The sequence below is a fragment of the Pagrus major genome, chromosome 6, assembly GCF_040436345.1.
Source record: "Pagrus major chromosome 6, Pma_NU_1.0".
Lineage (NCBI taxonomy): Eukaryota > Metazoa > Chordata > Actinopteri > Spariformes > Sparidae > Pagrus > Pagrus major.
Window position 1 is genome coordinate 26,633,687 of NC_133220.1, and position 27,610 is coordinate 26,661,296.

General features: G+C 42.0%; 2 protein-coding genes across 2 annotated transcripts; both read right to left on the reverse strand.

Moving 5' to 3' along the window:
- Window positions 1–12,096: 12,096 nt before the first annotated feature.
- Window positions 12,097–13,480, reverse strand: drd5a (dopamine receptor D5a). The gene has a single exon (XM_073468610.1). It carries the CDS (start codon window positions 13,478–13,480, stop codon window positions 12,098–12,100), a length of 1,383 nt encoding a protein of 460 aa, XP_073324711.1. The 3' UTR covers window position 12,097.
- A 4,236-nt stretch (window positions 13,481–17,716) lies between these two features.
- otop1 (otopetrin 1) lies at window positions 17,717–26,244 on the reverse strand. The gene is made up of 6 exons (XM_073468609.1): window positions 25,872–26,244; window positions 25,529–25,665; window positions 24,506–24,564; window positions 24,160–24,290; window positions 19,661–20,568; window positions 17,717–18,019 (listed from the first exon to the last, which is right to left on the reverse strand). Exons 1-6 carry the CDS (start codon window positions 26,242–26,244, stop codon window positions 17,849–17,851), a joined length of 1,779 nt encoding a protein of 592 aa, XP_073324710.1. The 3' UTR covers window positions 17,717–17,848.
- Window positions 26,245–27,610: the final 1,366 nt, after the last annotated feature.

Sequence of the window (27,610 nt, forward strand, 5' to 3'; positions counted from 1 at the left end):
CTTGTTTCATGTTTAAAGTCTTCCCATACACTGCTTGCAGCTGGATTATACAATGATAGTCCTGGACACTATTTTTCACAATGCAAAGAGATATTGCAGCCTATCAATGCTGGAGCACCATCAGTTATGATGGAGATGAGCTTCAAGAGGAGCAACTGGCTATTTTACACAAAATCAACAAAAGTGTGGGATAATATTTGCCTCTAGTGAGGCCTGTCAATGCCAAAATGAGGAGTAGCTTTTCTTTTGCACTTTTGGTATTTGCATGGTCTGGTATTACAGGATATTTGCATGTCCTCAGTAGCAGCCATAACCCCAATTCAATTCAATTCAAAACACTTTATTTGTCCCCGAGGGGCAATTTAAAAGGCATGAAAAAAATATGCTTTGTCAATAGAGTGAATTTTTAGCCTCGATAATTGTTTCTTTAACAACTTTGCCATCCTTGAAGGAGTTCTTGTGCTTAGCAAGAATGCGACTGATGCACTAATAATTATTGCAGCCTTACCCTTGGTGTTGGGCCTGGTAAAAATTGAATGCTGCTGTCAACTGTACCTTCAGCGGTGTTTATCCGCTGCAAACAGCCAGTTTACTATATACTAGCCGTAAGCTAACGTTAGTAGGCAACGGTGTGTCTGTGTGGTTAACTTCAGTACAACTCTCAGTGAATTCAGTAACCTACTCGCCAGAGACTCTCGCTTCCCTCTCTTCATTTCCCCTCTACATTCTGTAATGTTACGTTCACAAAGTAAAGTGCATTTCCCCTCCAGCTGCAGTCGGCAGTCAACATAACGGTACATAAACACCCGAAAACGGAGGTCAGTTCAGCAGAGTGAAGATAAATGCACTTTTTAATCCCAAAAGTTTCAAAGTAATCTCTGAGCTTTCCTCCCGTTGGTAAATGGTTACGGATCAGAGCAGAATCCAAAGTGACTCTGGGTGTTTATTCTCCAGAGGGTCTGGCTCCTGTCCAGAATCTCTAGCCGGCTGTAAGCAGCTGAGCAGCGGCTCCTGCAAAATGACAAGAAAAGGCTCCTGAAACACTTTGAGAACATAAATCAATGTCTTTATTTACAAAAAAATGTGTAGTAGCAGTCTTTTGTAAAGCACAATCATGAGGATGATATTTGTAGTTTTAAATTAAATATCTCAACTACAATTGACAATATTCACACAGCGGCCATTTTCCTCTGACATCATGCTCGGGTCGGAAAGCTCAAATATTGTACTGCTGTGTTCCAGGCTGCAAGTCCTGTAAACATGGGGAATCTGAGAAATAGTTATGATTTAATGGCTTCCTTAATGATCAGCAACTGAAAAGATGATGGATAGTGAAAATAGGTCAAATAAATATGGCCCGAGGTACACCAAGCCATATTTAAAGGTAAAAACATATTTGAGAACCGATTTGCTTCTGTTAGACAACAACTAACACTAGCATTCAACCACTTCCTATCTAACAATATTGTTGATAGTGTTACACAATACAATAAAGATATTAATTAATTCTAACATATCAAAGGACATTTTGGAAAGCCTGTTAATAAAACGCACAGGATGTAGCCAGTGGCTGAATGCTAACATTAGCGAATGGGTTATCAAATATGTTATTTTACCTTGAAATATGGTCCAGTGTCACTCCAGATTTTCACTCTCCATCATCTTTTCAGCTCCAAATCAATCAGGAACCTGTAACATTATCACAGCATTTGAGCTTCTCAGAGGAAAACGTGAATATGGTCTGTTGGATTGATTGCTATTTGGTGCACACCATGGAATTTTAATGATGATAATTCCTTTCATTTAGCTTCAGTAAATTGATTTGTGACTCAGTACCTGCAAAATTAATAACATTCCCATTCATTTTAGCCGTACTTTGACATTGTCTTTGTGTGCATGTTAGCATGTTGACATTAGCATTCAGCCCAAAGCACCACTGTGCCTAAGTACTGCCTCCGTGAGACTGTAGGCTCTTGTTCATCCATAAATGGGGTCTGCATTTAAATCCCAGTGAAATAATTTGTATAACTGTAACTAATGTGCTGTTGCATCTTCTGAAAACAGATTGTCCCACAACAGATGAACAAGTCTCCTCTGTGCAGATTCCTTCTTCACCCACATATTCCCCAAATGCCAATAAAAGAATGCTGAATTATATAATCATATATTATAATCATATTTACAAGAAGTCTGCTGCAGCCAGAGGACGGGTCGCTGACGAATACCTGATCGACTGAGTGAATGTGGCGGAAGTTAAATTGAAAATTCCAATCGCTATGTTAATTAAAATTAGTATTAGAACCCGAGGAGTAATTTATTGAAAGTGGCCGAGCGTAATAACTATTCTGGAAACTGGCATTTTGTTCACAAAGTCAATTTCCTTCACACACTCAGCTGAGTAGCTCTCAGTTTGGTCTCTTCAAAGCAGTTCCAACAAAGTCTCCTTCTGCTCCTGAATCAAATCTGTCCGTCATCACAGATGGAACACTGACACAATGACTCATACAGGTCTGTTCTGGATGATTATGATAATTAATCATTGTGCTTCATGGCAGTAATGTGTGCTGTTAACCTGAATGAACTGACTTGCCTGACAGGAGGTGCCGGAGCGTTTCCTTTGACAAGAAGAAACAGTAAACAATATATACAAACCAAACTGTGAAAAGTAAGTAGGGATGAAAAAGCACTGAGATAACTATAGATGTATACTGTAGAGCTGGCACCAGCAGTTACAAGATGTGCGGTTCGTAAAGCGGATATACTTCACAAAACATCGTGCAGGTGGAGAATTGCCATGTGGAATTCTCTCATCCTCCTTGCACCTCAAAGTTTTCCATTTTACCAAGATACAGGTGCACAGAGCAACCCACAAACAGCTTTAAACTGGAGAGGGAAATATCCACCTTATTCCTTAACCCCTGGTACGAATTATGGGCATGACTTCCAGCATGCCCACTTAACCAGAACTGCTGTTTTCTATGCTAAAAGGACACTAATCCCAGTTTTTAGAGCGAGTCATAAAGATCTAGGTTAGCGACTTTATCAAGCGAATACTACTAACACTATTAGCTCCATTAACTAACACGTCTAAAGCCTTGAAAGTGCCGGTTCGTCAGTTATTATGATACTTAGATTCTTATGCTGGTTCCGCCAAGCACATGACGTATCAACCATCATCGTTTCCCCCGTTACCTCCCCAGGAAACTTGTAGACACCAACATGACAAATGACATGATATATTTTGTGGATTAAAAATCATTTTAAGAGGTAATGCTTCTACGGCAAAGTCATATAACATTTTAGAAAGCATTCATGAAGCAATGCTGAACAGCTTATTTCACAAAACATCACATCACATCATGATGTCAGACACCTCTATGAGATAAATTACCAGTTGAAACTAAATTAAAACAATCAGTCATTATTAACAGTCTGAGTTGACAGACAGACCTCTTGCTGTTCAGCTCTTGCGTGCGACTATGTGGACATCATGACCCGGTCATATGAACTCCATTTCCCTGCAAAGCAGCAATCCATTAACAGTGTAGATGATAGATGAAAGTGAGGAGAATGCTGACTCAATGAACTAAATATCCCCACGTGATTGATTTACAACCACAGGATGTGTTACAGTCAGTGACCTACAGCTCTTTGTACTCACACAGATTTAGCGTCGGTGTATAATAGCCCTCTCTTTTTATACCTTGTACAGTGAATATTTCCACCCTTCACATAAAACAATGTAACTATGCCTCATTGCCTTCACTCTCATATCGAGTCTGTGTGGGTTATTCGCCCAGTAGTCTTTCTGATGAAACAATTCACTGACAGGCTGTTACGACCTGAACACACAATTTTCAACCTTTGGTCTCCATTACCTATCTGATTACTTTTCATCTGATAGAATAGATCATAGGAGAATCAATTAAGTACTTTTTTGTGGTTGATTCAGAAGCGCATGCATTCATCAAAGATAAAAAAAACAACAATTCTTGTAATTACGACTCCCGTATCTCCAGTAATTATGACTTGGTATCATATTATTTCCTGCTGAGCATCTCATAATTAGGATTTGGCATCTATTAATTACAAGAAAACTGTCTAACAACTTAATTTCATGATTATAAAAAATGCTATTTTGTGATGATGAGAAGATCTGTCGGTTTTCTGTGGTGAAGTGCTGCTGGTGACTGTAGTGGCAAGTAGCTTCCTGCAGATCAGAAACTACTTTTGACCTGAACAGTCGCAATGATTTAAGATTCCTGTACAAGCTGAATGTTGACAATACATCTTTTTTAAGGCCCTGAAAGATTGTTTCAGTCAGCGTTGCTCCCCTATGTAAATCAAAATTCGATGACAGTTGTGGGTTGTTTGCTCACGTTGCCAGAAAACGGCTGATAAAATCTGATCAGACCACATCAAACACAGTCCTGATGAGGCAGATTAGCTGAATTACTGACCGTTAAACTCCTAACGGATCATACCTAAGCACTGGCATATTCAGAATATTTAAGTTTACACAGAAACAAAAGGATTTAAAGTGGAATTAAGTTAAAGTTAACTCATTATGTTAAGTCAGGTTATCACTGCTATATTCAGTAGACGATTTGAGACAGGATGACCAAAATGCATCCCCCTTATTAACCTGCCACTCCCCTCTCCCTAGTAGCAGAGAGAGTACAGGGGCAGAATATGTTTGTCTAGTCTGCCTGACTCATTGATTGTTTATCTAATTTGATCATTTATGAGTTTTATTTGAATTTTAAGTTAGAGCTCACTAGTAACTGGTGAATCAAACAAACCAAGTCTATCCCTCCCTTTTAAACATGAACAAATGCCTGCTGGCTATAGTCACAGGTTATTTCGATTGATTATCACCATGTTTTTCTTCATAATTTATTATATATTTAATAACATTTTATAATTATGGGATATAAAAAATCAACAATATCTCTTTGGATTTTTTGATTCTTGATTCTTTGCTTCCCTAATTATATACTTGTGTTCCTTATTGCTTAACACTTTTTTTTTTAGTATTATTTTATTTAAATGCAAAGGTCATTGAGGGCAGGCCCTTATTTACAATGATGTTTAGTAAAAAGATACAAAATCTCAAAGGTGCAATATGTAAGAATTACAGGTCGCCCTGCATATGGTTGGTGCTTATACTGTTTGCACATGAGCTCTGGACGAGGACGGGACAAGGGCTAGTCGGTTAGCACGCCAAATTCAGTGGACATCTCTGCAGCACAATACTTAGACATCAAAATTGTTATTTCTTTACTTCGTGTTGACAATTTTTGTTAATTTCTGAATGTTTTCAACTGGAATTATTACATATTGCACTTTAACAAATACACAAATGGGGCCATTAATTAAAAACAGGTGTATGTATATGAATACAAATATAGAATTCATACAAGATACAAGAACAATTCAGCTAAAACAGGTACAAACTGTTTAAATTCACCAAATGGTAACAAAGTGTTAACTTTTAGGATGCTCTGTCAAGAGTTACAGGCAGTTGAGGCATAGAAACTGAAAGCAGATTTTGATGAGGACCCAAGGACCACTGGAGCAGAACAGATTAGTACTGTGGCAACCTCCTAATAAGGGCCTTATAGATAAACAAATGCAAATGTCTGTCACGTCTCACAGACAGAGAAGACACATGTGCATTTGAGACTGGATCACAAATTGATTTCTGCTGAAAGTGCAACAACATTTTATTTTCCTCCTTTAAACTTGATGTTCATGTCGTCGTACAAAACATTTTGCTTTTCACAGATCATTTCAATCAATGTCTCCTCCTCTTCATGCCATCTTTGCATTATTAAACGAGAAGATGTGAGAAACGGGATGTAACGAAAAAACAACAAACCCTCCGAGCACTGTCCTTGCACAATGTAGCGCCCTAAATCAGCCGGACAGAGCAGAAGGTTTAATCCTTCCCATTTGAGAGTTTGGTTTGGCCCAGTGGCCTTACGGGAAAAGAGACACCAGGCTTTCTTTCCGTTCAAGCTCACTGAAAGTAACTTAAAACCCGAGACTGCGTCAGAGATAGGAAGCTGATGGGATGGCAGCGAGAGGTGAAAGGCGCAGTTTCAAAGAGCAGAACGTCTGATCTTCAAGGCTCAGCTGTTTTCATACTGATATGAAACAACGGCTCAGTGATATGAGCATAGCCTCCAAGGACTGAGCCTCGGCTTCTTTTATCATGGGAATAAAACATGCGATCATTAAATGTTAGGCACAGTTGAAAGATTCCTTGTGTAAAGTGGGATGTGGAAGTGTGGGTTTGTGAGGAGGGAACAGGAGGAGGTGGCGCGACGCTTAAATCGGCGAGGTGACTCCCGGGTCAACAATGGACTAGCTGATAAACCAGGTCAGGCTTGATTTACAGTAATTAAGGGGTTCGTTTAGTCGCTGCGATAAGCTCAAGGTGGTGTCAGTCACAGGACTCACCCTGCTCTTCTGAGAGGTGAACTACGGGGAAGCTACGCCGCCTTTGTGCTTTTCCTTAGATGACCAGAATCGTTTGAAGGTAGAGGAGGAAGGAGGCATGCTGAGGAGCGAAGGCCAAGAGTGAGACAAACAGAATGAAGTGTGTGTGTGTGTGTGTGTGTGTGTGTGTGTGTGTGTGTGTGTGTGTGTGTGTGTGTGTGTGCGTGTGTGTGCGTGTGTGCGTGAGGATAGAGACAGCAAATACAGATTCAGAGCAAATCTCTTCTAACAGTAGTGCATCTATGTTTTGAATGTGTGTGTGCGTGTGAGTGCGTGCGTGCGTGCACATGTATGTGTGTGCAGGAGCAAAGGGAGTGATTTTGATGAATGTGTCCTGACGGATGGTGTAACCCCCCTAAGCCTGCCTCCACTTCCTCTCCAGCCCTCCTGTCACGGCTGAATATCGAGGTCAAACCACCTTTCATATCTGTTCCACACTGCAAGGACACAACACGGAGCACATAAACTCCCCGACAATGCTGCTGCTTTCTTATTTTTTTTAACTCATTTTGTCAATGATTGTGTAAAAAAAATTGTTTGTTTTCTTTAAATAAATAGCAAGTGGAAATAATCTTGGAAATACTCAGTATCATCATGCTGGTTTGTAGTTAAATTGGATTAGCAGCGTTTCCATGCAGGCGTTCTGCTGAATTATGGAAATATGAAAAGCGGACCGTCAATTATTCCTTCCATTCCAGGCCAACATTTGAAAAATTCAGCGTCAAAGTGCACCAAGCCTTCAAGTTTGAAAAAAAATCGCACCAGTTTAATCACAGCCTCACGAGTCGTCCCTGAGACATCACCTACATTTCAGCTCTGACAGACGCAACCTGATCCACAGACACTCCCGTCCTCTCACATCTGTCATCTCCAGGGGGAAACTCTGATCAGCAACAGGATGGAGGTGGGAGGTGAACAACACTGAAGCACCTGTTGGGGGTTTCAGTGAACAGGCTTTCATCTTGATGTCATCCAGGTCTAATATCTCTGGAGGCTGTGTGAAATTTGCCTCTGATGAGGTGAAAATAACAAATTGTCTTAATTTCTGGAAAATGCGCCGAGAGAGACATTTTACAGGAGAGCAGCGGTGCCATCAGGGGGTCACAGCCCATTTACATGCCTACGTCTATATTACAATTCCTCACTCAGCTGCTGCATGAGGCTTAATGTTTAATATGTAGTTAATGCATATAAATGAAAAACTGTCAAATATGGCTGCAGTTTGGTCAAAAAAGCGGTTTATCATAAACATTTGCAGGACCTGAGTGTGACCATAAACTTTGCAAGGACACATGTTTTATATATTTAGTTGTTATACTGTTATTTTTGCTGATTTTGTCTGGCCAGTGGGTATTAAAGGGTAACTTCACAAATTTTATATTCGTAAATGCAGTAGTCCTCCCCAAGACCTGTAAACACACTTTAATGTGAAAAATCGGTGGAGTTACACTTTCAATATTCTTACAAGGCCGTTGTGGGTGAAGGTTTCCACTGTATGGATTGTGGTGGTCTTTCTCCTGGTCTCTGCACCATACAGCAGCACTGATTATACATTGGAGTTGAAGATTCTCATTTTTTTTCCAGCAATATTGATCTGTGGATGAGGACACAACTACCAGCAGCAGATGAAATTGGAAGAACATGATGAAGATGGATCGGACACACACTACGAACACCGGTGTCAAACACTGCCAGACAAGCTTTGACACATAACCCTCAAGGGAACAGGAACACCTTGGGAAGGGGCTGGGATACAACTGACATCACATAGAAAAGACAACAAATAACCGAGAACTCCAGAGGTCCATTGTCGATGGTCTGTACCCAGAGACCGGTGTCAGGAATAGTAAGTAAAAGTAAGTCATATTTTGAGGAGTTATTATCTGGGAGAGACTTCAATTTGTCAGTGTTCTGGTATAAAAAGTAACACAGTATTTCCATTTCATGCCAATGTATGCCTCTACTCTGTCACATTCTAAAGCAGTACCTTTTACTCCACCACACTGAATGGAAAACAATAGTTAGTTGTCACTTTTCAAATTCTATGTAGGCTATAAAGTTTATAATCAATATTTAACGGGACTATATATCAGAATTTTTGTTGAAAACATTCATAATTTGACTAAAATTATCATCAGAATGTGAATAAATAGCCATTTTGAAATTGTGATGTCTATGTATGGTGTTGCAGAGATATCTCCCGAAGTTAGCATGCTAACCAGCTAGCCCTGGCCCCTCGCTGTCCAAAAATCCTGCTTAACTCACCACACTCACCTGGTCCCCGAGCTCCCGGTCCGGGCCGCTAACTGCACGGCTAACTGCGCTAACTACCTAACTGCAGCTACGGTTAGAAGCAGTTAGTGTTTACTCTGGTTATATGCTGCCCTCTGTTGTTTTTGTTAGTATGAATTTGACAGGTGGCCAATTCTTACATATTGCATCTTTAAAATATGATGCATGTTATTGTCCAAAAGATAAAGTGGCTAAAATAAAAAGCTGCTCAGTCATCCTCCTGGAGCCACACTCTTCACATATATTTTATAATCTGCTTGTATCAGATATTTTGTCATTGTAATGTGTGTACTCTGTGATTCAGAGCAGCAATATCAGTAATGTAGGCAGTGTGCTGTGGAGGGGCTGACAGCTCAAACCAAGAGAACAGGATGGAAGGTGGGTGTCAGCTGTAGGAAGCGAGAGACAGAGTGAGCACATGGACCAAGTCCCAGCTGAACTACATCGATCATCTGACGACACTCCCATGCCAGGCAGTTGCCAGCTGAGGTTGGCCAGGACTCACAATAAAGCGATTAAAATGAGCTTCACCTCAAGCAGCTACAGGAGTAAAACACAGCACTGATGCTTCAGTATTACAATCTATAAATATGATATGAAAAAGAAATAGCCTATTGCACACAGAGGGTGCTTTTACTTTGATTTTCGACGTCTGCTTTAGTGCAAAAAATTCTCAAGTTGTAAATTATTATCAGATACACGTTATCCTGGACATTCAAATTAATACAAAAAAATTGAATGTGTTCCCCTCAGCACCCTCAACTGTGACTGACTTCTCGCATCCCTGTGTCCCACACCTGTAAACAGACTCTGATGTGTAAAAATTTGTGTTCACCTTTAAGAGTAAAAGCTCTTATTTCTTCTTTTCTTTTCACGTGGCATTGAACACTGTAGAAAGCAAGACATGGGTTAACATGAAAACTTGGGAAAAACTCTCGCAAATTGAGTTGTGTTGTGTAGGATTAATTATCTTCTTTGTCGTGCTGCACATTCATTTTTGGAAGCAAATAGGTTCCCTGTGGACATAATGTAGACAACAAGGGCCCCCGAGATAACTGGCACAGACTTTGATTTTCTTTATAACTTTAAATATGCATGTTTTTGCTTTCAGGCGGCTCATCAGTTTGTCCAGCACTTTCGCTCGTCTCTACTTTTAAAAACCTTTAGGTCTGTGGGTGAAGTAGCCAGCATCCAGGATAAAAGTCCCTTTCAATCATCTCTATGTTTATGTGGTTATTTGCATAAAAAGGGTGCATATGTCATCTGTTAACTTGTGTGCCAAGACCTATATAAGATGGGAATGGTGAAGGGATTTGCACACAGTGGGTTTTGTCTTTTTGCTGGCAGAAAGACTGAACTGACAGATGCTGTTGGCAGTTCAACAAAGAAGTGGTTACTGAGGTATTATGTTCTCCTGGTATAGGTAGAAAGTTCACATAAAGTATTGATACTGGTTTAGAGAAAACAAGTACAAGTACTGACCAAAAACAAATGATACCATGAAGAGCAGAGCTGCTCCTCTGGTGTGCTTTGCTCCTTTTCGTATTTCTTTACATATATACGAAACAGTGCTGCTTTTATATGCAGGACTCAAAACACATTGTCCCTGCCCAAGGAAACGTATCAGCTGTCTGAACCTGTGGAAGACAGGTCAGTCTGGGGAAATGTCCTGGAGGAGCTGCAGCCAATAAGATGTGCACCACGTAACCACAATCTCCCCAGTTTGAGTCCGCCGGGGACCTCTGTTGCATGTCATCCCTCACTCACTCTCTCTCCCTCTCTCTGTTTCTCTGCCAACCTTTCCTGTCACTCTCTGCTGCTGTCAAACTGCCCAAAACAAACCTTTAAAAAGACGGTCAGATCTGGGGGAAAAACAACTCAAGTCACTGTTGGGAATGCTGGTGAGATGAGTCAATCTAAAGGTGAAGATCCTCCAGCTCTGCAAAAAGTTGTGAAAAGGTAAATGTCACCTTGACGAAGATACCAGAGCACTCTGTTCCTCTCAGCATGACGGCATTTTATTAGACAAATGATGACACACGTCACTGTTTAAAGGACAGCAGTATACATTCAGATCATCAGGTCATCTGTACAGTACAAAGTTAAAGAGGTGAGAGGTGTGGGAGAGGTGGTGTGTGACATCCAGTTGTGTTGACCCAGTGGCCTCACACACACGTGTGTGTGTGTGTGTGTGTGTGTGTGTGTGTGTGTGTGTGTGTGTGTGTGTGTATGTGTGTGTGTGTGTGTGTGTGTGTGTGTGTGTGTGTGTGTGTTTTTTTACAGCGACCATTCCTCTAGCTGACAAAACTGTTGCCTCATTGTGTCAGAGTTATTGATTCACTCCTTGAAATCTTTGGTCATTCAGGACAGTGTCGATTCTTTTTCTGCTTTCTTCTGTGAGCTCAGTGCGAGCTCAGTGCGCTTCATAGAGCAGAACCCTTCAGTCGTTTTTTTGGCCTCAATGAGAAACGAGAGATCACAGAAAAGAGTTTTTGACTCATACAATGGCTGCAGAATTTTTGGATTTGGATGAGTGAATCCAGTGTAAACAGGCTCACTTTTATGTGTTTGTAGCTGCATGTTCTGCTCCATCAAAGGCCATCTGAGTCTGGATTAAACTGCATACAGTACATGAGGTGCAGATCAGGTGTGCTGGAGGAGTCACTGGGGTGGGTAAACACTTTAATACTGCATTTTGGCATCATGTAACTTAATTCTCCACTCCATACGGACACATTCCTCTCATGTCTCCAAACTCCTTCTTTGAATAAGCTATAAGGCGCTGGAAAAGACTGCATTTGAGTAGAACTGTCTTGGTTGCACTGTCTGTAAGGCTGCCCTCAGTTTTCATACTCAGTGGATAAGACGGGCACTGGATACACGTGAGGTTTGTAAGCAGCAAAAGGTTTTCCATTGTGAGTTTCCCCCCTCCCCCTGGATGGACAAAAGACACGGACGCTCCGCCTGCGCGTAAACAACATCTTCAACTACACTGAACCTTTGAACAAATGAACACAGACTTCACTTGTCATGTAAATAAACACCTACACATCACTTTTTTTTTTTTTCAGAACAGGACGACAACATTACATCTCATATATAACGCAAAGCAGGGCGGCTACAGAGACACTGCCCTGCTGGAGTGTCCACGAGCAAGTCATGAAATAGATCCCGCAGCAGCTGCGAGGGCCGCTGCTCAGTAGCTCCCCTGACAGGAGCCTTTTGGGTGATGGGAGCTGAATGAACGATGGCGTTATTATCAATACATCCATTTTACGCACGGGGGGACACGAAGTTGGAGTCAGTGTAATCCATTAGGTGTGAACGGGGACATCCTGTCGAGGCTGATGTCCGCCTCGCAGTCCTCCAGGTCGCAAACCGAGTCGGTGGCGTTCTCGTTGTTGTGAGAAAACTGTGAAATCCTGTCAAAAGTCTCCTCGTGCTCGATACATTCAACCACGTTGGGGATCATGTTGACGTAGGCGTTCGCGATCTCCTTGTGAATGAGGGTGTCTTGATTATATGAGACCAGCTCGTTGCTGATGTTCACCGTCTCCACCGGCGTGTTGGAGCAGAAGTTGCGACACCCCAGGAGGCTGGCGAAGGCCTTCCTGAACTCGGCGTTGAAGGCGTAAATGATGGGGTTCAGGGAGGAGTTGGTCCAGCCGAACCACACGAAGACGTCGAAGGTGGTCTCGCTGACGCACGGCAGCCCCGCGTCCCGGTCCGTGGCCGGTCTGTCGCAGAACGGGACCATGCAGTTCAGGACGAAGAAAGGTAACCAGCAGCACACAAACACACCCATAATCACCGACAGAGTTTTGAACACTTTGGTTTCCCGCTTGATCGACGTTTTCAAGGTGTTGTGGTGTTGGCACTCTATTCTGTTGCTCCTGCAACTTTGCGCGTGCTCTGCCGCCCTCTCCAAAGAGGCTATTCTTCTGATTTGTATTTGTGCAATCCGATATATTCTTGTGTAAGTCACAATCATAATTGCCACGGGAATATAGAAACTTATCAAAGAGGAGGATATCGCATACTCCCTGCTCAGGCTGGAGTCGCAGTTTTCCTCCACCTGCCGACTCGCGGAAGAGTTGTGCGCCCCGGCCGCGTCTTCAGCGCTGGCTTTGTGCCAGTTGAGCTGGACCGGTATGAATGAAATGAGCACAGACAACGTCCAAGTGATGCTAATCATAACAAAGGCAACACGCTGGGTCATCTTCCTCTCGTAGCGGAAGGGGCTCGAGATGGCCCAGTATCTATCCACGCTGATGATGCAGAGGTTGAGGATGGAGGCGGTGGAGCACATAATGTCGAAAGCGACCCACACGTTACAGAAAGTGCCAAACGGCCAGTACCCCGCGACCTCTGCCACAGCTTTCCAGGGCATCACCAGAACGGCCACGAATAAATCCGATAGAGCCAGGGAGACGATGAAAATGTTGGTGACTTTGGTCCGCAGGTGCCGAAAGCGCAGCACCGCGGAGCACACCAGGATGTTCCCCAGCAGGGTCCATAGGATGAGCAGGGACAGCAGACAGCCCGTCACCGTGCGCACCACCATATCCTTCCCCCCGTCGTCTGTTGCCTCTGTTTCGGTGCTGTTCCACATAATCTCTCCCAGGGGTGCCGGCACAGAGTCAATCCTCTGCACCGATGACAGATACTTGGCTGGGTTCTCCATGTGCCTCTCTTCAAGTAAAACTGCAGTCCATAGCTCCGTGCGCGGTGACGGGCGCAGTTAACAGCCACTCACCATGTGGTCCCCATTGACCCGCTCGGCTGCCAGCATGATGTGGAGAGCAAAACAGACGGAGAGAGAGAAGTGAGCGCGTTAAAACTGAGCCAAGCGACGTGCCATGTGCGCTGAGGGGCTGAAACGCAGAGAGCAGTGGCGAGCGCATGTTGCAGTCTGGCCGGGCTCGGTCGTCTGACCTGGCTGCCTCTGTGAATCTCTCCAGTCCGATGTATCCTGAGCGCGGCGTGGGTGAGGAGGGAGTCCCTGCAGCCTGAACACACACTAACCTAACCAGGGCTGCGCGCAGACAGCATCACGCCTCCTTTGTGCGTGCTGTTACGCACGACAGTGCACTGCGTTAGGAGAGGGGTGTGAGGAAGCCGCCAACATTTTGAGGGGTTCTCATCGTTTGGTTTCAAAGTGTGTAATTCAAAAGTCGAAATCAGTCGGAGCTGTCTGCGAACTGTGGATAGTCTATGTGACAGGAGTGACAATGTGCAGTGAGATTGTGCACGAACCAAGTTTGTGACGACAAAAGCAGCTACTGGGTGCATTTAAGTTGTAGACAGGCTGTAGACACACAGAGCTGTCCATGGTGCTGAAAAAGCAAACAACCTCGAGCGTAATGCCAAAGCACCAGTTTATCTATCTATCTATCTATCTATCTATCTATCTATCTATCTATCTATCTATCTATCTATCTATCTATCTATCTATCTATCTAAAGCATGAATGAACCCGCATTTGATTCATATTTTATTAGCAGCACCACACTCCCATGGCTGAAATCCCCCTCTAGTGCAGAGTAATGCCACTTAAACTCTTTCTCACATATTATTTATAGTATAGTATAATTATTTGTGAATTGAGTCATTTTCAGCCAGGTAAAATAATTTCAATGCGTGCGCCTTAATGGAAAAAGCCGACGGGTGTTATCAGATATGAACAAATCCTTTTTCAGACTTTCACTGAATTCTGGTGGGGGGTTTTTTGCCCTCCGCCGGCTGGAGGTCACAGCTCACCCGCCTCTGCCTGAACAGGTGAGTCACATTCACTCACACTCTCAGCGGGCATGTTCAGAGCCAGGAGCTCTGCGCGCTGCTGCGTCTCCGTGTGTCCGGTCAGCAGCAGCAGCGGGAGCAGCAGCAGCGGCGTTTCCGGCTTTGAAACGTCACGGATATTTTTAGACATATCTGCTTGCCTGTCAGATCGTTCTGACGTGACGTCAAAATAATCTCCTCTACGCCCGATGCCAAATTCTCTGGAGTAACCTATAATCCCTGGATGTCATGTCAGGAAGCAACCTGTGTCCGACACACACATGTAAATCTTTACATACAGACAGATGTTACCACAGATGCCGGTGTATTACTATGCTATGGGACCATGGTCACAGAGGTTAATCTTTAAATGCGTTTATGTAGAATATTGTTGCTGCAATGACGACAAAACAATCACAAAATTAAATCAAATGCGTTATTTTGTGTCAATATTAATGTACTAATAGTTGCCGGATTATCAGTAGTTTCAATTAAGCCACAATATAAAGGGCAAAGTTGAGTTTTTGTGAGAATTAATTGTATTTATTATTGTTTTTTCCCTAAAATGAACTGCGTCTTCACGTGTTATATGGAGATTTTTGCAAGAAGCAGGCATTTATAAGAAGCGATGGAGCAACCTTCCAAGCTATGGATGCCTTAATACAGAAGCGTTCGGACAGTCCAATCAAACTCCTGAAAAACATAAACATGTGGCGCCATCCTGTGGTGCAAAGCGCTACTACACCTGCTGCCCATTGAGAAAATCAGTAAAAACTCCACAGAGATCCTCAGTGTTCAGGAGAGCAGAGAAGGCTGCGACCAGCAGTCAAAATACTTATTTTTTTCATTACAAATGATAATATGAACAGTTTGAGTGAAAAGTTGAATCTTTGAAAATTGTCCATGAAATTCTGTGACATCGCAAGAAGCTTTGGGGGATGGGGGTTATCGTGCTTGCTGTCAAAAATGTCCATGCTGTCCAGTGTTTACAATATCTTAGTATCTGGTATGTTCCCCCTGTGCTTTAATGACAGCACACACTCGAGCTGGCATGGACTCTACAAGTTTGTGCAAAACATGATGACTCATGTTATCCCAGCATGATTTGACAGTGTTCCACAAAGCTTCTTATGACGTCACAGCATTTCAATTTTCAGACATTTTTTCAAAGATTCAAATTTTCAACAAAACTCTTCATTTTATTATTATTTGTGATGAATTTGTAATTACAATACAAAAAAAGCAAAATAGAGGAATTTTGACTTGTGGTCTCAGCCTGTTTGACCCTTCTGTATAACAGATTTGACAGGTCTTGCGTATGAAACAAAAAGAAAACTATTCTTTATTTCAATAAGGCGAAAGATATACATTCATCACTATTGTACACATAATTTCATATGAGCACCATTTCAGTGGAATTACACAAAATCATATCACAGTTTCTGAATGATGATTCTGATCAGCATGACAGTATTTACAGAGATAATATAATATTGCCGTTTGCACCTAGAAAAACAAGGGTTTTACCACACGTTGGCACATAGTGAGAACACATACAGTGGATAGCACCAGGTTGAGAACTCGCTTAGCTGAAGATATACATTGATTTGATATAACATTGTACAGTACAAGTCGACAGTTAATCTGTTATTTATATTCATGTCACAGACTGTGGTGTTTTTTATTTTGATCCTTCTGGTGTAAACATACAATCTCTAGTCTTCAGTCATCACTGCAACATTTTATTTTGTAAGAATCTGGCGTAATAATCCTTGAAGTATTCCGATATACAAGATTCCCAATTTAATGATAAAATGCACCTGATTCTAGCAATATTAGTGCCTTTTCATGCTAACATACAGCGGGTCAAAAAGAATGAGACCACCAGTCTATTTCTTTTTTGCATTTGTTTCAAATGTAATAATATTTTCTTTAATTACAAATGATAATATCAGTGTGACAATTTCCGTGAAAAGTCGAATCTATGAAAAAAAGCAATGAGTGTCAGAATATCTTAGTATTTGGTATGTTCCCCTTTTGCTTTAATGACAGAATGCACTCGAGCTGGTATGGACTCCACAAGTTTGTGAAAAACCTGATGACTGTATTTGTGATGAAGTTACTTCTTCTTCTATCTCTCAGGGACCTAAGCTTGATTCTGATGGTGTGGTCATTTTGGGTCTGCCTGATCGTGCTTTGGATATTGATAAGGTATTTTAGAGTTTCATGCACTGCCCCCTTAGAAACCTTTAGTCTAGCAATGATTTAACACTGCAAAATCCCTTCTTTGCTTCGGCTTACAATTTGACGTCTGACACTTTCAGTTACTTTCCTCCCTTTCTGAGGAGGTTTACGTGAATATTAGATGATTTTAAAATGTGGTCTCAGACTTTTGTACCTCCCTGTATATGAAGAGTTCAGTGTTATCAGGGTGTAGATGGGAAACATTTTTGTCAGGATATTTGTTGTCTCACCTTGCACTTCTTAATCTAATGCTGATACATTAGAGCGATACATTAGCGCTACCTAGTAACAACATTTTGAACGTAACTCAACGTTCAACTTCGACAGAGAATCAGTGTACAAATGGACAATGATGACCCTTAAATGAGTGAGAGAGGCAGGTCCTACTTCTGAGAACTATAGTCCAACTCATAACGATTATTCAAGAATATAGTGCTAAGATTGTCACTATCGTTGTAGCTCAAGTGTTGCATAGTGTTCCATTAAACTACTTGAACTACTAAGAGAAGTAAATGAGAACCGTCTCCATATACAGTATGAACATTTCACATGCAGATAAAATATGAGTCAAGTGGAACACCAGTGTGGCTCCGTTAAATACAGTACTATTACATTATTAGATATTTGAGACTAATAGGTGTTTCAGTGGCTTGGCTGTGGTGTTTTGTGATATACTTTCAGTTATTAAATGTGCGCGGCAGATACAGCATTTTACATGATGTATCAGTGAGGAAAAACTTACTGACATGTGATTACAGGATAAAAGGTAGAAAGGTTCTTTTCATCGCGATCTTGAATAAGCCTCACATTATACAAAGTAATTCTTCAAGGAACATGGACTAATAGGTTTGTCTTCCTCTGTAATCCCCACACTGTTTTGTTTGTCTCCACGGCTTGCTTTCATGTCTGTCGGAGTGTGACCCAGACTGCCTCCTGAACGGTTGACCTGCGCTCTGAGACACTCCCCCGTAGCCGATGGTGACAAGTGTTCCTGTGCATCTTCTGGCATTGTCAGTCATCTGCTATTCTGTCAGACCCGGCGGAACACCTCGAAGAGGGAGGCGACTGAGTGCATGCGGTAGAAAAGGTTCAAAGGAATGGCGAAATTGAGAACTGTGGTCCATATGCTGAAGCCAAATGTCTCCTGTTCCAACCCGTTGTCGTACTGTGGCCGGCAGCCAAAGGCAGGAAGGATCCACAGCTAAAAGAGAGAAATGAAATGAGTTAAACCTGCAGTCATAGATTTTTTTTTTAACCACTTGGGGGCAGCACAATGAGCTGTATGCATAACATTGACATATTATCACCCTTATTAAGTTATTCGGGCTAACATGTTGGCAAACAGTTGCCTATTCAAACATCTATTAGACATGGAGCAAAAATGGTATTCATTTGAAATGGTATTTCTGCAAATGAAAGTCTAGCATTCAGTCTTCCTTAGCTGATAAATGCTTGAATATGTTTACCAGCTAGTTGCTAACTTTGTCTGTTGGCTGTTTGGTGCTGAGCTGAGAGTGTTGAGAACAGCTGCTATCTATGTCTTAAACAAGGTTGGTGAGAGCAGTGAGAGTGAGCCATAAGGCAAGAAGACCAAAACAATGTGCTGAAAGACACTAAAACTCCCGGATGGCAGAATTGGGTGTGTGTTTGTCATATGAGTGACATCAATCAGCAGCGTCTGAGATAAAGACAGTATGAATAGATAGACAATTACAGGAAAGTTGAGTAAATCTTGTTTAGTTTCAAATTTTAGGTAGGCATTCAGTTAATAAATATATGTTTTGGATAGTTGCCATTATAATTGCCATCAGTTTGGCAGGTATCCATCTTGAAACCCATCGGCTATCATCTGATGATGATTTAGCCTCTGTAGCCAGTGGATAACCAGATAATGGATAAACAGATATCTGGGCCAACACTTCCTCTTCCATGTGTTTACAGTCTGATTAGCAACTTGAGACATGAAGATGGAGTTGGCATGAAAAGACGACTAATCTCAATGAACAGAAATCTGCGTGTGGATGCATATAAACTGTTAAAATGTAACAAAAAGCTAAATCATGGTAAGACAATAGCCAGTGTGTTCCAAGATTATATTTCGGTCAATGCCTACTGCATGCCTGCCGACTGTTTACCTGCATGCAACCAAAGCCCACTCAAAGGTGGTCAATACCACTCAGACTACAAATGGGAATGCTTCCGATACCAAAATCTTGTCCCTTGCCCAAAGATTCTGCATTGATATGCAGACATCTCTTCATAGAGATATAACGAGGTATAAGAGAATATAATGTAAGCGGTTAACGTTTCTGCAAACCACAGATTCATCCAAATTTGTATGTGGCAAAGGCTACGTATCACATTTACATTTGAACAAAACGTGCCACATTCACATTACATGTTTACTAACTGACTCTCACATCCGGAGGTGGATTGCATGGTGGTGGTGTTACAGGCGACAAGGCTGCCAAACGGGCAGCTCAAGTCTTTGTTGCAGCAGATCACTGGGGACCTGGGCACCTCAGGCGACCAAAACAGGACGTTTTGCATGGGAAGTTGGGCCATCTCGAGCCGTGTATGTTGCGACAGAAGCAGGTGTTTTATAGGAGACCTCTGGACATTTCCCGCCGTGTTTGCGGCGACCACAAGAGATATTTGAAGCCAAACCGTGATGTGTTCCTAACCATTACCAAGTGTTTTTTGTGCCTAAACCTAAGCAGAGCATAAGCACTGTGTTGTGACAAGAGAGAACTAGAGAACTTATCTGTGGTTTTGCAGAAACGTTCTTAGCTGACATTTATTCTTGCAATTGGGTCGAGATTAGACAGGTAGAAATTCTTACCGAAATGTTGCACATAAGCAGAAAGACAGCAATGTTCTTCAGAATTTGCCTCTTTATATTTGTTGGCTCCGCTACTTTGTTTCCCACAGGCAGCGGCACCTCGGATGGTTTCCTCGGACACCTATACCCCTGTCCGCTCCCCTCCTGCTCGTTCTCCATGGTGACACAGGACCTGTCTGGAGTCTCATAGGCTCGGTTGATGATGCCGTTGTATGGAGGGGCCAAAGAGGACGTCACCGAGAAGATTTCTGGAGCTGCTAGTATCTCGGGGTCGTCCCTCTCTCCATCCTCTTGCTGGCGATAAAGGGACTCTATGATGAAGAGGTTCTGGATGTACTTCTCCAGCACAATGAGCAGAGAGTAGACGAGGTTGGTCCAGCGGTAAGGAGGACTGCTCTCGGTGCCTAACGCAGCCACTACGCTGCACCAGGACATGAGCCAGGAGCCGATAGAGGACCCAAACAGCAGCTCTGTGTCCAGCTGTCTGGACGGGTTCTTGGTGGTGTCCAGCGGCATGTGGTCCGCTCGGTATATGAGCAGACCTGAAGCACCGGCAGAGCACATGATCACCAGCATGACGATGCCGTAAATGTAGAACATGGAAATGGCTGACTGACGCATCGGGAGGGATTGCTCGACATGGGTGATGTAGACCACCAGGATCCCGATAGTGCTGGCCAGTGCAAGTAGACCCAGAATGGGACCTAAGGTCAGGCCCTGGGTTTTGGTAGCCAGCCTTTTCCGGTTCGAGGAAAGGTCAATGGTCCGCCCGATGTTCTTCCACATGACAAAGAGCATGGCAGAGACGAAGATGTGGTACTCGATGTTGAATGGATAGAGATAGTAGAGGCTGCTGGAGAACATGGAGCAGGTGCTGGTGGTGCAGTTACAGTGAGGCTCTGAGTGCACTGCAAAAACAGAGTAAAAGAGATTCATGAGAAATATATCCATTTTCCAACACTGATACATCTTAATCTACATGACTATTTTAGGCAAATTTCCTACTTACTCAAGACAGAAGTTTTTCTTTCTGCAAAACATTCATAATCTCAGGTCATGGCCTCAATTTAAATTTAAACAACAGTGCCTTCTGTCATATTTGAGGCTGGAAAATCCAGCCTTGTCTACTGTGGTCCTTGTTCCTGGAATGATCTGCAGGCCAAGCTTAAAGGTGCCATGTGTAAGAATTTGTCACCTGTTGAATTCACTCTGCCAACAGATAGAGTAACTGCCACTAGAGTAACTGCTGACTGTATTCCGTTACATGACTGTAGCTACTGTTAGCTTGTTAGCTCAGTTAGCCCTGCAGCTAGCCAGACTACTGGGGGAGTGGTGGTGTTTACACCACTAGCACAAGAGATTTGGACCACTGGGAGAAAGAGGTTTTCAGGCTCAGGGCTAGGTGGTTATCATGCTACTTCAGGAGACATCTCTGTAACACGATACATACACATGTTTGAAATAACGGCAAAATTATTTCTTCACATTCTGTTGTTAATTTTGGTGAATTTTTGAATGTTTTAAGCTAAAATTCCTACATATTACACCTTTAAACTTGAGATCCTTATATCTTTAAATAGATGTAAATGCAGAATAATGCAAGTGGTTACTACCGAGTGTAGTTGCTTCACACATGCCTGAATACTGTTGCATTGTCAATTAACTGTATTACGAAATGTAAATTGCACTTGCTGCTGTTGTGATTTGATTTGTTGTTGTTGTCTTGCAATGTCCTTGACGCTGCTATTTTGACCCTGTCTTGGCTCCTTCTTTCTACAAAAGAGATTTTAATCTCAATGTGACTTCCTAATTAAATAAAGGTTATATATTTTTATGTCCTACATCGTCACAGTTTGTCTATTTTTTAAGACAGTATTAACAAAACCACATCCATCTACAACCCCAGCTCCAAAAATGTTGGGATACTTTGTAAACATAAATAAAAATGCAATCATGTGCACACAAACTGTTTACTATGCCTGTGTAATAATATCCTTTTTAGAATCATGTTTTTGAGAAAGTGGTGAACCTCGCCCATCCTTGTTTGTGAATGACTGAGCCTTTTGAGGACACCCCTTTCATACCCAATAATGATACTATCACCTGATACCAGTGAACCAGTTTACCTGTGGAATCTTCCAAACAGGTGTTTTTGTAGCTTTTCACAACTTTGCCTGTCTTTTGTTGCCCCTGTCCCAACTTGTTAGAAACATGGTGCCTGCATCAAATTCAGAATAAGCAAATATTTACAAAAGGTTGATGAGGTAAAACGTTCAATATTTTTGTCTTTTTACTATTTTCAATTCTGCTTTATTTATGTTTTAAACAGCATCCCATCTTTTCAGGACATAATACTAAACTGGCAGCAAGGATGAGAAACCCAAAACGTCAATATTAGAATTAGCATAAGAATAAATAAATAGTAGATACTTAAAAAAACAATCATGCATAGGAAACCACAAGTTCGACTAAATGAAAATAAGCTCAACATAGAGAATATCAATACTTCATTGTGTAGAGAGAGAGCAGTTAGTTAGTAATATGAATGCTTCGAAAGCCTGGAGGCATTTATAATTATAACCACTGAACCCTAACCCAATCCAATTTTACATGTTTCAAGAGAGCCATTTACATATGCAGATTAAATCTGCTGAGTGTTGACATCGTTTTGCTCCGATGCAATCTTATTTTCATAGTTAAACACAATCTCTTCTGGGACCTGCCTGCATTAGTACAAGGAGCATTAACGAGTATCAGAAGCCCACATGTCTGTTCACAAAGGCAGCGTTTTTCGACCTTTATGGGATGTGACAATGTCAATAAGTGCTGTGTATCTACCAGTTTTGCTACCAGCTTTATATTAAGCTCCTTGTAATGAGCGTCAGGCCCTTATAAGTCCTCGTAAGATGCTTATTAACATTAAAAAAAACTATATAAGCATTAATTGTTTGTTATTGTTAAGCACCTATGTTAATGTTTATAACAGCATTACAAGCACATTTATTGAGTTTTACTAAATAACCTAATATGTCATTGTTAAATCTTTACTAACTTTTGAGCTTTATTAACAATACAATAATAACAATAAGTTAGTTTAATCAATTAAGTGTGTTTGTAATGCTATCATAAACAAAAGAAACTCATGAGGCTTTCATTAACATTAAGTAATGAAAGCCTCATTGAGCAGGCAAGTGCCTTTAACTGTCTTATTAACATTTATATAATCATATTAATGTTAATCTTAAAAGTACTAAAGAGTACTTTTGTTGTGAATTGGCGCTATACAAATAAAGATTGATTGATTGATTGATTGATTGATTGATTGATTGATTGATTGATTGATTGATAAAGTGTAACAGTATCTCCTAGAATTAGTGGCATGAAGAGGTCCAACTATCCAGTTATTCGAAGGAAAAAGAGCAAAGATAAGATGACAATCAGAAAGATAAACATGCTATTGTGTACCAGAAATATCAGATTAATGATCTCCTTAATAATATGATTATTTCGACCCATTGTTGGGGTCCTGACCATAAGTTGGAAACCACCAGTCATCTACACTAATGCCACCCTTATAATTTGGATCACCACAACAGTCAAGCTTGATAATCAGCTGATACTAAATTCAAAGAGGGTCCCCCAGGCCAATTCTGTTGAGTTGATTTCTGGTTTTATGGTTTGCCTACCAACAAGGGAGGCCCTTTTAAGCCACTTCTTATTTTTTCTGCTCCTAGGTTAGACTCATCTTCATGGCAGCAGCCTATAAAAAGTTTTAAAAATGTGTGTTTTCAATCTTTTGAAGCAACTTTCTATTGTACCTGTTGTAGCTCAAGACTCATTGGCTGTCTTCCACTTATTTATTTTTGAAATTTGACTCATTAGCTGGACACCTGAGCATCTTAGAAGTTGATGACAATGCACTTTTTATACTCCTTGCCCAGCCCACCGCAACACGCTGTGGTAACGCTGCTGCCCCTGGAGATCATCCCAACAAAACCCTGCCGTGTGCTCCTCTCCCACCCCTCATCCCCCGGAGGCCACCACTATGGTACTGCACCCTTTAATTAAAAAGGGAACAGCAGTCAGGGTGCAGCCAGCCTCACAGTCAGCCGGATATGAGGAGGAGCAGCCGAACCCCCCAACCTTAGGTTTAGATGTATCAGTTACTGTAATTGCAGCACCCTTGGGAGAAAGCGGCCTGGGGGACAAAGCCGTCTGAGGTCAAGCGGGGGGTTGCCAAGGAGGGTGGTGGTGGCTGAAGTGTGGGGAAAGGGGCTGGGGAGGGGGCCTCAGTGCCAGCAATGCTGTGTGTCTCCTGAAACCTAATAGAGAGACGTTCGACACAAACAAGACCCACTGGGCTGCCGAGCTAACCTCCCTTCCCCTCCACGAACCCTCCTCTCCTTCCCTTTTCTTTCATCCATTGAGGTGAGCTCTCAAGTGGACTATTGTACTTTTCCTTCCAGGTACAAGCCAGCAATCGACCCCTTGGCCCTTACCTATAGTGAGGTTTCCGTAGCCCAGGGCAGAGAGTCTCCTCTTGTGGTTGTTCAAGAAGTGCTCGGCCTCTGACATCACACCGTTGCACCACAGGAGGAGGTTGGTAAAGACTGCGTGGATCACACCAAATCTGACGAGAAAAAGAGTTGATGACGGTCGATGAGCGATCATTTAATAGCATGTGGCAGCAGATTTTACTTGATGTGTATGCATGTTCATATCGTGCCCATTCTTTAGTGGCTGGTGAGATTTTTCGTGACTGATGATTTACAAGTGTAACAAAATTGATATGACAACAGCTAAAGTCTTTTGAAATTAAATTATAATATCACATATTTCACATACCTCTCAAATGTTTCAAAGCTTTTGATGACATCTTTGATGTGAAACCAGAGAAAATGCACCTGAAACAAGACACAAAACCTTCATATAAAAAGCTTCAGAACACATTATCTTAAAGGTGCACTGTGTAGCTTCAGGGAAGACATTTAATCAGGAAAAAAAGATCTTCATAGACTGTTTTTTATGCCTAAACAAACAAAACTTTGTTTTCATCACTGAATAAACTGAATAAACAAACTGACCTTAAAGGACAAAACAATTTCATACCGTTTTACTTTGTTTATATGTGGCAGACCCTGCCACCTTTCTAGATTCAAACAGTGTTCTGGGGACCTTATTTTCCTCTGGGAACCGCTTGTTTATTCAGTTTTGGAGAAAATAAATATTTCTGAGTTTGTATTATTACCTCATTAATATTGTAAATATTAAAATTCTGAGTTTGAATTTCTTCTCCAAAAACTACATAGTGCCCCTCTAAAAGTGCAATATGTAGTTCTGGGAAAGAAATTCAAACTCACAAATATTTATTTGATGAATATCTTTCCATAACTGAATTGACAAGCTGGGAACTAAGTTCCCCAGAAGAGTGTTTAAAGCGAGAAAGGTGGCTACTTAAAAAATATAAACAAAGTAAAACAGGATGAAATGGTGTTGTCCTTTAAAGATCAGCTTGTTTAAAGTCATGAAAATTAATCAATGAGGATTTTTATTTTCTGATTAAATTCCCCCAAAAAATTACATAGTGCACCTTTAAAAGTTCAAACGTATTGAATAAACAGCAACATCAGAATCCTTTAAATCCATTCACCAGCAGGATTTATCTCGTCATATGCAGCTACACTCAAGTAACATGGACAATGACAGGATTATAGTGTTGCAGCAACTGTGTACTCGCCTCAGCAACAAAGAGCACATTATTCGCAGACCTTCCTGGTTAAGTGGTGCACGGGGGGGGGGAAGACACAGTGTCTAACACTGCTGAAAGATTATCACCTTATTGAAATTAAAGTGGGGTTGTAAACTTACCTGCGCTATGGTGTGAGTTGCATGGATGACAGGATATACCCCGAGCACAGCCGACACACAAGACTGATAGCCAACATAATACCCGATTCGGAAAGCGTCCATGATCAGTGAAAGCAGTGCAAGGAGAGTCAAACCACCTGCCGAGGAATGAAGGAATAAATATCAAGTTGTTATTGCCACTAATTAAAGAAAATAATTATGGCAACACAAATTATTTTCAGGTGTTCTTTAATTTGTCAAACTCTGAGTTCTTCTTCTCAAGATTATGATTTTAGATGGAAAGGAAAAACATGAATTTTACGCATTGGCTCTTGTAATCTTGTGCGTAATCTTACAAACTCACCTCTTATCCAACATGTTGTAGCGTGGACATCTTTATCAGTCCGCGTGTTCTTCTGTCTGTCCCGCACCAGGATGTACCACATCATCCAGATCAGCTGGAGGATCATGAGGCAGGTGACGAAGGACAGCAGGTGCTCTTCCTTAACAGAGGGCCCATGGTGCGCAATAGCCAGCATCAACGCCGCCCCGATCAGCAGCAGGTTGGTCCCGTACTGACCGCTGAGGAACTCCGCGTTCTTCCTCGGATAGTCCCCCGACAAGCTGCGCTTTAGTTTGGAGAAAATCTTCTTGTCGTGCTCGGAGCTGGACGACGAGGAGGAACTGTGGCAGTACTTGTTCAGACACATTATATCCAGGCCGCTGTGCTCCACCATGGTGGGAGACATGTATATAAACCTCAGTGCCGAGAGAAGAGTCAAGTCAAAGCCGCGCGCTATAAGTGCATTTGAGGGAGGCCAGGTGCGTAACCTGTTGCTACAAGGTGGGGATTCAGCCGAATAGGTACTGTGCCAAACATGCTCATTCAATCTTCAAGGTCCGGCTCAGTGGTCACGCATAGTTTCCATGTCCAGCCTCGCTGAGGATGGACTTGATAGATGCCATTGTCATCTTGTAACCCTGAAACTGAAATATCTGGCCTTGTAACTGAAAATGGGAGATTGCGTTTCAGTCTTTGGTGATCCCGGACCCCCGTCCTCTTGAAACTCCCATATGTTTCAGAGAAATCACTGGGCTCGCCGTGCCAACCATTCACCGCCTAAAGAAGCAAAAACTCTAAGCACGGAATGATCCACAATAACAGCAAAAAAAAAAAAGGGGGGGGGAGGGGGGGAGAAAAGAAAACGAGCTTCGCTCAAATCCACCTCTTCAGAGCAGCTGCCAGCCAGTCTTTCCAAGTCTGCTGAAATCCTCTCAGGGTAGCTATCGGGTGTTAAGCATGCAGGCCTGGATGAGATGAAAAGAAAGATGACATTTCACAAATCTGCGATTTTTACAGGCTGGAGGCGAATGACCTGTCCTGACAGCACTTAAGATCCAAGTGCCACCTCCTCAAAGCTTTATGTCCGACTTGTTGTTGAGATGTGCGGGTTAGAAACTTTGCTTTTAAGGTGGAAAAAAAAGAAGTATCCGATTTCATCGGTCAAATTCTCAATGTCTTTTTGTGTGTGCATGTCAAGACGGAGAGCAGTGAGACCGTCAGCGCTGAGAGCTTTTATATGTCACCTCTGGTTCAAAAGAAATAACCTGGGCGGATGCGCACAATCAGCATAACAATAGAGGGACCGCTCACACATACTCAGAGGTGATTGGTGTGATGGGTGATGGGAGTGGTGCTCAGCACTTAATCATATCAAATAATTGATTTATTTTAAAAAAGCATATATGGGTCCTTCTTTGAAAAGAACGCCTAATTATAAAGTTAAACAGGGTTAGTGAAATGGATACATGCAGCGGCAGCGGCTTCACAATAGCTCCTATTCTGCTGTAGGAGTCCTGTCAGTCCCTCAGGACGCATGAGTCAGCCTAGTCCAGCAACGTGGACTCAAAAACACATTAAAACAACAACACGCCGTTGGGGCAAGTAGTTGAGAGTCCTTATTCGGATATTTGATGTTTAACGAGTGCAGCAGCCATGATTTACTAAAATCAATTTCCGGAATATCTTTATTTTACGCATATCAGATCAATTGAAGTCAATTTCCTGCAAACCTTTGAGCTCAGATTCTGTAAAAACTTGCA

Excerpts from the sequence above, each read along its gene's own strand:
- drd5a (XM_073468610.1), bottom strand. The coding sequence starts at position 13,480 with ATGGAGAACCCAGCCAAGTATCTGTCATCGGTGCAGAGGATTGACTCT.
- otop1 (XM_073468609.1), bottom strand. The coding sequence starts at position 26,244 with ATGGTGGAGCACAGCGGCCTGGATATAATGTGTCTGAACAAGTACTGC. Across the intron at positions 25,666-25,871 it reads TACAACATGTTGGATAAGAG|GTGGTTTGACTCTCCTTGCA; the intron begins GTGAGTTTGTAA and ends ATTCCTCGGCAG. Across the intron at positions 24,291-24,505 it reads AGCTTTGAAACATTTGAGAG|ATTTGGTGTGATCCACGCAG; the intron begins GTATGTGAAATA and ends TTTTCTCGTCAG.